This window comes from Cyprinodon tularosa, unplaced genomic scaffold, assembly GCF_016077235.1.
Source record: "Cyprinodon tularosa strain WSP-4 unplaced genomic scaffold, ASM1607723v1 ctg124, whole genome shotgun sequence".
Lineage (NCBI taxonomy): Eukaryota > Metazoa > Chordata > Actinopteri > Cyprinodontiformes > Cyprinodontidae > Cyprinodon > Cyprinodon tularosa.
The window spans coordinates 4,045,799-4,057,275 of NW_024038048.1; the positions used below are offsets into that span (position 1 = coordinate 4,045,799).

General features: G+C 36.1%; 1 protein-coding gene across 2 annotated transcripts; it reads left to right on the forward strand.

Moving 5' to 3' along the window:
• The first annotated feature begins 11 nt into the window (after positions 1 to 11).
• zgc:152951 (uncharacterized protein LOC569013 homolog) lies at positions 12 to 11,078 on the forward strand. Of its 2 annotated transcripts, XM_038276408.1 has the most exons (11): positions 12 to 219; positions 1,619 to 1,858; positions 1,981 to 2,098; positions 4,788 to 4,940; positions 5,041 to 5,235; positions 6,915 to 6,988; positions 7,100 to 7,297; positions 8,316 to 8,453; positions 8,547 to 8,636; positions 8,740 to 8,883; positions 8,975 to 11,078. In XM_038276408.1, the coding sequence occupies exons 2-11, from the start codon at positions 1,619 to 1,621 to the stop codon at positions 9,101 to 9,103; spliced, it is 1,479 nt and encodes a 492-aa protein (XP_038132336.1). In that variant the 5' UTR covers positions 12 to 219; the 3' UTR covers positions 9,104 to 11,078. The 2 variants fall into 2 exon arrangements, with proteins under 2 accessions (XP_038132336.1, XP_038132337.1); XM_038276409.1 differs by lacking the exons at positions 4,788 to 4,940; positions 5,041 to 5,235 and having other exon boundaries at positions 13 to 219.
• The last annotated feature ends 399 nt before the right edge of the window (positions 11,079 to 11,477 follow it).

An 11,477-nucleotide genomic window follows, 5' to 3' on the forward strand; every position in this document is an offset into this window, starting at 1 on the left:
GTTTCCACGGGACAGAGAAGCCAATGCGTCGGCTGCTCGAAACTAGCAAGCAAATAGCCTCCGCATAGGCGACGCACTGTCAGAAGAGGAAGACGCTTCCCATTTTGCGTTATAAATATTTACTATATACGGTGCTTTAGCTAACATTATTAAATAAGGTTTATTTCTATCATTTTATTTAATTCTTTTGCGTCGACCGTAGCAGGGAAACCTTTAAAGGTAAGGTACTTTCACCGTTTGCTAATAATCTGCTAGTGATAAAAAAACAACAACTCGTGAAGTTATAAAGGACAAATATACACAATATAGCATTTGAGACTAACGTTGACATTTTATATCTGCTGATCTTTTGGGTTATATACTACGGCCCCATTAAAGTAAATAAGTTAACGAATTAAATCAATAATTGCTTGTTTTTACATTTTCTTAGACTTAGAGACTTAGATTTTATTTTGTCACCAGTATAAACAAAAATAAATTTCGTTAAGTACAGATCTCTTCATTTGCAGGTAATCAGCAGTGATACAAACATTGTGATAAAAAAAAAGTGATGTAAACAAATGACTATAGTTACAGTTTTAACATTTTAGGTTGTTTTTTTTTTAAGTTAATTTAATTTGGACCTTGTGTTATGGAGAGATTTAATCGTTTAAGTTTTTATAAAAGGATCTTTAATTAAACAAAGCATCTTTGATTAAAAAGTCTTCTTGTTGTTGGTTAAGCATTACAGACATTTGACTCTCATTTTTAAAGCAGAATTAAAAGATAAATCCTGATTGTCTCTTGGTGATTCAAGCAGAGCATTTTAGTCAACAAACCCTGCCTTTGTTAGAATGAATGAGGAACTGCTAAATTGCATAAACGGATCTCTGCTTTGATTTCAACACAAGGAAATGTTCAGGAATGGCTGTGAGTAAAAGGACTTCCCTTCTAAGACAAGACTGTTGCCTGTTTACTAACAAAAAAATAAATATATTTCTTTTTTTTTTGTCCTCTTATAACCCCAGTGTATGAAGTAAAGGTAAATGATGTAGGATTTTTGAAAAACGGTCTAGAAATAAGGAAAAACATCTTAAATTAAGTGTGTTTACCCTTAATTTGAGTAGATAAATGAGATAGCTTGCCAATGGAATGAATATTTTTACCCTTGAAATAAGATAATTAGATAATATGCACTAGAAATAAAGACAATGCAACTGTGTTTTCTTATTTTAAGTGTACATTTTATTGTTCCATTGGCAAAATGTGTCTTTTACCCCATGAATTCAAGAACAAATGCACTAATTTTAAGAAAAAATTGCTGATTTAGATTTCTATTTTTTTCCAGTGTAGCAGTGGCTGCCTCATGCTGGGGGAACAAGGAGAGGGAAGCTGCTCAGGGTTGCAAAATATTGCAAGGAAATATGGAATTATAAAATCTGATTGAGAAAATGCATCATTTGGTGAGGTAGTTAAAGGAGATTTAAAGAAGGAGATTAAATGGTCTGTGGCTAGTATAAAGAACACCTTCTGTGTTCTCATCTCTTACTCAATATCCTGGAACTGTACAACATCCAGCCAGCATGTTGTGCTTTTGCATCTATTTCTCAAACTGCCAATCTTCTCATTTCTGCTGCAGATGGAGGAGTTTGAGGGCAGTTCTACTGGCCGGGTAACTGTATACTCTATCCAGGGCTGCCCACATTGTGTGCAGGCTAAAGCTACCCTCAGGGCTTTAGGGGTTCCAGTATGCGATGTGGATGTTGGCATTCATTCAGAGCTGACGGTGAAACTGAAGGAGCTGACCGGACGCAGCACTGTACCTCAGATCTTCTTTAATAATGTCCATGTTGGGGGTAATGAAGATCTCCAAAAACTGGTAAGATGAACAAACATCCGGTGGTTTCAGATTTAACTTTATAAACCCCAGATTGATTTTGTCGTTGATCTAAGGACATGCGAAAAGGATAACTTTTATCATCTGATGTTTTACAACCTCAGGCTCCTGGTGAGCTGCAAAGGCTGGTGACTCTGGTCAAAGAAGAGCCTCTTACAGCAGATCCTCCACCATTACCAGAAAATAATCCATTTGGGTTTCCAGGTGGGGAGATTGATGGAGGTAAGCAACTTCCTTAAAGTTAGTTTTTGTTTTTTATATGATTAAAAATTATATTATTCTGCAGTTATGTTTTTTTTCCCTTAATGGAGAGTTCTGGGTGTTTTGAAATCATGTTAAACAATGACTTTATTTATGCTAGAAGCCCCAAGATGTGTGTCAGGTATTAACAAATGGCCCGGCTATTTAGGAGACAGATTCTGCTGAGTCACTGCTGCATGAGGATGAGTATAAATCAGTCAGTGGTTATGAAATGGTGCTGGCTGATGTGGACACGGTGGGATTTTTATGTAAGAGCAGGAGTGGTTTTGTGAGGACATTTCTGAGGGTAGATTAGCTGCAAGTGCAAACAGAGAGGGGATACAGAAGGTGTGATACTATAAATGAGCCCCAGGCTGCTCCAATAGTGAACACCAAAGCAGAGTTACTCAGCTATAAGGGTGATGCTCCAGCTGTCCATTGATTTATGTCCCAGGCAGAATCAATATAAACAAAACACTTTTTGTCATTCATTTTATTCATGGTTCACACTGCAAAAAATGAAATCTAAATAAGTCATTTCTTCTTAAAATTAGTGCATTTTTTCTTGAATTAAGGATTTAAGTGAGACACTTTGCCAATGAAACAAGACAATTTACACTTAAAGGAGAAGTTCGGTTTTTTACACTTTAAGCCCATTTTCTGTAGTGTCCAGGATGAAATCGAATGAAGGACACCAAAATTTTGACAATTGGTCCTGTCTCTGCTTTTTGGCTCATTTAGAATCCACCCCTGGCTGCTTTAGAATGGCTTCCATAGTGCATGTCCGATAATGTCCTTAAAACAACCTTAAACGTTCTTTTTTTAAAATATGCTACTCACCGGGTCGTCTGCGCTGTTCAATGACGTTCCAAAAAAAGTTTTGTGAAGAAAAAACGTTCCTGTAGTGTTTTATTTAGCATTTTGTAAATCCCATTGAGTTCTGTAGGAATAGTCAATATTCCGCTGCCACCGGAAACGGAAATGGGGCCTGTTTACACAGTTGTAGTCTTTTCGCTTCACTCTGTGTACTCCGACGTCGAGGTGCTAACGTCTCTGTTAAACACTTTAAAAAACTCTGAAAATGGAATACGAAAGGTGGATTCTTGATTCTCGACGTCGGAGTACACAGAGTGAAGCGAAAAGACTACAACTGTGTAAACAGGCCCCATTTCCGTTTCCGGTGGCAGCGGAATATTGACTATTCCTACAGAACTCAATGGGATTTACAAAATGCTAAATAAAACACTACAGGAACGTTTTTTCTTCACGAAACTTTTTTTGGAACGTCATTGAACAGCGCTGACGACACGGTGAGTAGCATATTTTAAAAAAAGAACGTTTAAGGTTGTTTTAAGGACATTATCGGACATGCTCTATGCTAGCCATTCTAAAGCAGCCAGGGGTTGATTCTAAATGAGCCAAAAAGCAGAGACAGGACCAATTGTCAAAATTTTGGTGTCCTTCATTCGATTTCATCCTGGACACTACAGAAAATGGGCTTAAAGTGTAAAAAACCGAACTTCTCCTTTAAAATAAGAAAAAACAATTGCATTGTCTTATTTCAAGTGCATTTTATCTACATACCTTATTTTAAGAATAAAAATACTAATTCCATGGCAAATCATCTTATTTAACTGCTCAAATTAAGGGTAAATACCCTTAATTTAAGACATTTTTACTCATTTTGAGATAATTTTTGCAGTGCACTTAATAGACACAAAAATAATAATGATTGATAAACTACTGTTTATATTATATAAAACGTGGGTTTATATTCAGTGTCTTTTGCTGTACATCCTTTACGCCATTGCCAGGTTTTTGTCTCGGTCCCTCTTTAAAAAGAAAATGAAATCTGATTTTAAAGTAAATTTATTGATAAATGAAAAAAGAAATTCCTAATTTTAATGAAAATTATTATCTGCTTAAAAGGTATATAAGTATTTTATTTATTTTTAATGAGAAGAACATCTGTCATTTCCACCACCGAATACTAAATATGACTTTTAACTTTGTTTTTGACCTTTGGCTGCATCCAAACACATAAGTTGTTGTGTGACAGGATGGGAAAGCTCCATGAAAAGAGAAAAAAAATCTATGTAAAGTTTGGTAAAACTAAGAGTAAGTTTATTGGTTATTTCCAAACACTTTATACTTCCTTTGAATGTACAATTAATGAGAAAAATAGAATTCTATGTTGTGTATTTTGAGCATATTTTATGCCAACTCTAAATCAAAGATAAGGGTTTAAATGAGTCAGCAGATTTTAAAGGAATGCTAAACACTTATTTTCATCACTATATCTAATATTAATGTAATTTCATCACAGCCACTGTTAGTTAATGCTTCTAAACGTTTTGATGAAGTAGAATAAATCAAATTATTTAAAAAATATGTTGGATTTTCTGAAAAATATCAAGACCAAATTTAACTGTAAATTAAGACTCTTCCATAAATGTAGCTTCTTTTAGTGTTTAAATCTGCACTCCTAAATTAGATGATAGCTCTTTTAAGGAAATGTTTTTTTGGATATCTCTTTGGCTCTATGTTTTAAAACTTAAAATAGGATGAATGGTCTTCCGCTGCCCGTAGTCCTTTCTTAGTAAACAGAATCGCACATACGCCTGCATTCTGTATGAAAGCTTCAGACGTCTGCGGATGTTGCTGTTCACAGAATTAAAATGTGAGAGAGATGAGTTGGCAGACTTGGTAGAGGACCTGAAGCAAGCTGGTGTGGTTGGCGCGCAGAGGAGGGGACTGACTGTATACAAAAAGAGCTTCTCAGGCATTCAGCTGGTTGACTGGCTGCAAAAAGACAAGGCAATGGGTAAGTAGGGCATTAGAGCCTTCTGATGTGAAAACATGAAAACTACAGAGCCGAAACGCTCGGTCAAGTCAGCTGTTCACTTTGGACATGTCTGTGCTAGACAGGGCTGAGGCCTGTAAGACAGGCCAGGCACTGCTGCAGAAGAAGTACATGGTCAGTGTGCGAGGCAGTGGACAGAAGGATGCGTGTTTTGGAGAAGGAAAAGAAACTCTGGACACTCTGTACAGGCTGCTGGAAGATGACTTTCATTCCCCCCTGAATGGAGGACAGACCGCCAGCTGTTGTCCCATACAGGGTAGGTCAGGAGGGAACCAGGATCCAGGCTTTCTGTGTTGGTGCAGAGTACTGACCCTCGAGTTTGTCTTGTGCTGCTTGCTTTGGTATAAAATCAATTTGGGTTTATTTGGGTTTGTGTGCTTTGCTTTTTAATGATTGGGAGGTTAATAGTTAAAATAGGGGTTAATGATACATCTGATAATAACACGGGGCAGGGACTTTAACCTGCTGTGAAATGGGCGTCAGGAAGGAATGATATTCAGTTATCTAAGTTATCTAAGAAAATAACAAATAATAAACTTAAAAATGATAAAAATGGTGCATTGATTTGGATTATAAAGCACAGATCAGGGTTTCTTTGGCTGATTTCGAGTTCTTGTTTTCTTTGAAGCTGTGCTGATTAGATTTGGAATTATATTCAGTTTCTTACATTCTACAGACTAATACAAGAGGGGAAAAAACTCACTGCAAGTTCTTTGATAGAGGTGGGGGTTCACTCCAGTTAAATAAATGGATATCGATGGATTTCACTCAGTCTGCACTTTATTTTATCTTTGCAAAGAAAGAACAGTTCGTCATGCAGCCCTTATTTCATGGTAATCAGTTCTGATCTGGCCAAAATTTGTCTTCCTTTCTTACAATAATGGAAATTAGTCAGAGTCCAAACAAATTACAGACACTTTGGTTAAACATTAACATGTTATGATGAAACCTTGTGAAAGAATCTGGCCTCTTACTGTATGTGTGGCCTTGCAGTTTAAACAGACTGAGTGAAAAAGTTTTTTTTTTAGTGAATAAATAGCATAAATCAATATATGCAATAAGAGAAATCAAAATTTTCCAACCACAGGGTTTAAAGTAGAAATGATGAGACTTAAACTTAGTCTAATTTTTATTTGTCCCTTTGGATTACTCCTTCAGGGAAATTCTGGTTCCAGTAGCTTATAGGGCAGAGCTAAAGCAAGAGGCCATTAAAGATAAAAATACAACAGACAATATAAAAAGAGTGTAATTTGCGCAAAAAAAGCATAAAAAAGCTGTAATGTCCTGGAATATGTTTCCTCTAGATATAAAAATATCTGCATAGTAGAAAGAATCATATGTACATCAATGATTGGAACTGACTAGAAAAACAAAGTCTAGCTCAGATCTCTGGCAGAATAATTTGTCCATTTGATCATATCATATGTCATATCAAACCTCTGTTTTATATATTTGTTCTGCTTTGCTATGTGTTGGCATTGGAAAAATAATACTTTTGCATTAATCTTCTTTTTTAATATATTTTAATATATCTTCATTAACATTGTTTGGTGACGGTGAAATGCGCTGCTTGGTTTATTTACTCTTGCATGCTTAAAATCAAGTCTCCTGTTGTATTCTGCACAGAAATGATTATAATCATGGTGTTGGTCTTTTTACTGTCTAACAAACTCATTTGCATCAGACTGAGCCTTGCATGACACAAATTCCAGCTAAGTGAACTTTCTTGTTATGCAACACTGCAGAACTGGTGAGACGTTAAATAAACTAACCGTTAATCTGAGCAGCATTTTAAACAGATTTTTAAATGGTATTTGCAACTATACAAGCATATGTTTTTATGTATTCAGTTTTTCTTTTTTTTTTCCTTTAAACCATAAAATATGACATCTATTGTACAGATCAAAGATTTTTCTTGTTCCATTTCCCTCCCAGCTGCTGAGCTGTCATTGCTTTTACGCGAGATGATTCTGAAATTGTTCTCGGAGCATCTCTCTGCCGATGGCAAGGTAATGTTCTCAGTGATCCAAAGCTTTATGTTTGTTTGTGCCTATGGCTGTTTTCTAAACTCTGTGAATGGACCCTCATCCATAAACAGTCTGTTTCTCTTGCTTCTTCAGTTTGTGGATTACAAAGGGATGTCTGTGGATCCAGTGTTTGAACGTTACTGTGAGCTGGCCATTCAGCTGCAGAGGGTGGAGCTGCTGTCACTGAGCCGGGAGGAGAAGCTGGCCTTCTTCATCAACATCTACAACGCCTTAGTCATCCATGGCTACCTGCGCTTGGGGGCTCCTACCAACATATGGCAGAGATACAAAGTAGGATAACATAGAAGCACTTAAAGATTTGCCTCTAAACTCTCATTCCTACATAGATTCTGCTTTCATGTTCTATTTATTAACGGTTGCTTTTGCTACTTGATGCCAAAATTTACACCGTCATGTTTTGAAGCATTGTGACTCAGGATTTCCCGCTCTCCATTTGGACATTAACTAAAATCGAGTACTGTTTGTGTAGAATAAAAAATGAATGCTGTGTTGTGAGCTGATTACTGTTTAGGAGTATTCAGCAAATAGCTTTGTTTAGAATATTAAAAAGAAAAACCCTTATTTAATGACAAACATTTGAACAGCCTCTGTGTTTAAATCTAAGATGCAGCAGCCGTTTTTATTTTTTAGATTAAGGCATTATTATGAAGTATTATGTAGTTATTTTAACCAGTATTTTGTCTAATTGTCGTTTTATGCTGCATCCAATTTATAAATGTATTTTTGTTTTCAAACCGTACCGGATGTGATACATAAAGTTTTAGGAATGCTCCGATCCACTTTTTATTTTTATTTTTTTAACCCACCAATTTGATCTCGATGCTTAAATTCAGTTGTCTGCAGATCTGAGAACTATGTATTTCTCTTTTTTTAGCAGTAATGTTATCGTTTCTGTCAATTTTGTGAGAAACTGTCAAAAAAATTTCTTTACAAGCATGACATGAATGTATATGTTTATATCTCTAAAGGCAGTGAATCGTGTTAACAGGATAGATTCCTTCCTAAAAACAAAGACAGATTCCCATTAATGGGTTAACTTTTCTGCTGTTCAAGGAATATTTACCCTAAATTTAACGCATCATAGGAATGTCCTTTCCCATTTTCACAGGTTAGAATTGTCTTCAATTTTGGGACAGACACAGATATCAGCTTTAACGAGCTATCGTCCCAAAGTCTCTTATTTAGATGCATAAATGTTTACATTGGTTCAATTATTTTCAATATTTTGTCTGTCTCTTTTCATAGTTGGTACCGATTTAAATGATTTAACGTTTGTCTGGTTATGTAGTTTTTCAACTATGTTAGCTACCTCATTGGAGGGGAAGTCTTCACATTACAAGATATTGAAAACGGCGTCCTTCGAGGAAACAGAAAAGGAATAGCTCAGCTTCGGAGGCCCTTCTCCAAAACAGATCCTCGGCTGCAGGTAGCATCCCTCACCGTCGATATCCAGATAAACTCAGGCTCTAACAGGTATTCATCTGTGTAACTAAATGTCACCCCTTTGTTCATCCACTAGGTGGCGCTTCCAGATGCTGAGCCCCTCATTCACTTTGCTCTGAACTGTGGTGCAAAGGGCTGTCCTCCGATTAAAACGTACACACCCCAGGTGCGCGGATTGATGCTCTGCTTCGTTTCCTGTAGTTTTAAAAATTCTGCATCATGATCCCGGTGGTAAAATGAGGAAATATTTCTGATCTGTTTCAACGCAGGATATAGACACCCAGCTCCTTACTGCAGCTGAGGCCTTCCTGGAGAACGATGATGCCTGTATGGTTGATTCAGACAAAAATGAAGTGCATCTCAGCCAGATATTTAAGTGGTATAAAGCTGACTTTGGAGGGACTGATGAAAAGGTACCTATGAATACTTTTCAGATACTCTCATGTGCGTGCATGTGTTATCTTCATATCTAACAGTAGAACATGTTTCTACCTTCTCTTACAGCTGCTGAAGTGGGTCCTGGATCATATGGGTGACTCTCCAAAAAAGACCAGCTTGCAGGATGTTCTTTCTACAGGGAAAACTAAAGTCAGCTTCCTCCCTTATGACTGGAGCTCCAACAGCGCCCACTGAGGATCCCCACTCTGCTGTTTTACGGATTCTCTATTTTTCTATTTAACTTGAATCCACAGGATAAGGGAGGGAAAAATCACACCAAATTAAGATAGAAACACTTTAGCTGTAAGAAGGGCACTTTTGCACTGTACATCTGAAGCATCCTTATACTGTAGCCCTATTAATTTCAGGTTACCCTTATATAGATGTCCTATAAATGATATGCACCACATTCAGTTGGGTGGGCTAACTGAATTTGCACACTTAACACTTTCTAATCCAGCAGTTCATTATTAGCTCAGATACAACATTAAACATTTTGTTCTACTAGCTGACCTTCTAAAACAAGTGCAACCTGTCTGCAATGGCAACTCAGGAGTGAAATATTAGGACAGCACTGAGTCCAATTCATCATTTACTTAATGCAGATGTTGCATTGACGAGCCATAGACAACAGTCTTTATATCTGCAGATGTTCTGTTTTAATTAACATATTAAAGATTCAAAGTACTATTAAAATGTGTTGAAGATTTCTTAATATTAATCTTAAACGTTTCCTGCATAAAGGTACTGTAGTTAATATTAGTATAGGCTGAATTTTTATTCTTGGTTTTCTACAACTTGATAAAAGAAACTAATTTAGATGCTGCTGTCAGTATTTTTGATGCAAATCTGCTAAAGGTTTGCAGCAATTTATTATTTTAATATTTCCATTAGCAATGGTGCGTTCAAACTTTAATCAAAAGCTGGATTTACTAAATTTAACGTAGCAGGAAGCAAGTAGACGGCCCATCTATGTATCTATATTTAATTCCATTCAGAAACTTGTCATGAGCCTCAACTCTTTACCGTTCAGCACTCCGATAGATTTTAGTGGTTAGTTAGCATCTTAACAGACTCAAGTCTTGGGTGACATTATTTCCAGATGTAAGTTTGAAACCAGGAGGCAAATGGAAACGCAGCAGAAAAATCCTCTCCTCATCCTCACCTCGATAATGAACCCGCTCCTTGATCCAGGTCTTCCTTAGGAATTTCTAAAAGAGCTACTTTTTGTTTTTGTTTTTTTAACTATCTTAAAACTAGTAATTTGAAATGCACTCTGACACTTTGCATGTGGATTGCTAACTTTTTAAGCGATTGATTGAAGTTTACTATTTTCCAATAATTCAGTGTTGTCTTGCACAGGAACATTTAGCTGTTTTATTTTCAGATTTTTAGCAGAAACTGCAGCATTGACCGGAGAACTTTGTCCAAACTTTGACAATTCTTAATAAGATGATTTTCTTTTAAGAGTTATTTTTATTTATTTGCTGCAATCTGAGATATTAAATAATTTATCCAACATAACTGAAACGTTAATATTTAATGCAAGTAGTTTTTATCTAACCTTAAATCTTTCCTATATTTTTTATGGGATACAATTGTGTGCAGAATAGGTTTGTTTAAAAAAATATTTTCTTTTGTTTGTGTATTTAATAGCTTTATGTTTTAATGTCAGATGTCAGCTCAACACCAGGGCTGTTCATTATCTCTGCAAAGAACATTGCTCCTGTTTCTATTGTTTGTCTTCGTGTCTCTGTTACACACGGAGTAATTTTTGGATTATTTTGTTTTTAATAACGGTAAACTGAGCCAAAGAAATGGTGTTTGTTGCATGTTCTGGATCTGGAATGACTTTTCTTTTTTAAATGCATGGGATAATGCAAACCCCTGTAATCCTGAATGATGGTCTATAGCAGAACTGCATCTCTCCCTGCTTTGTCCACAGCCTGTCGGCTTACCCTGAGCAGAAAGTCTGACATATTTAAGCTGATAGTTTGTTCTTTTCTTTGTTCTAAAAATTACCTCATGTACCAAGAAGATGTGATGCAAAAAATCTTTTAAGTTATCCCAATAAAAAAAAAGTTCTTTGGTACCCTTCTCTAAGGGTTAACAAACAAGCAATATGTTGAACAGTAAATATGCAATGCTGAATTAAAACAAGTGTTTATCAGATTGTTTCATTGCATTTTGTTCTGAAGTAAACTTTGTATAATCTGTGAATATATCTGTTCCTAATAATTAGTCAATCCTACAAGTGAGGATCCTTAAATCTTTCAGGTAATGCACCAGTTATCCCAGCTATAGGAGCCAAAATCTAATTTTGATTATCTTTGTTACCAGTGACTCGGTATCGGCTGGTTGCTACAAATGTTAAAAAATAATATAAAGGAGACACCAAAAAGCATGAGTGAGTGCTCTTTTTAGAATAGCATAAAGTATTGTACTACTGTTCATCTCTCACATTCTGTTCCTGCACACTGCCAGTCAGCTGACTGACATAAATTCAGCCACATTTTTTCTTGCTTAGGTAAGAGCTGCTTGGAAATATTTTGGATCCTGAAAAACAACG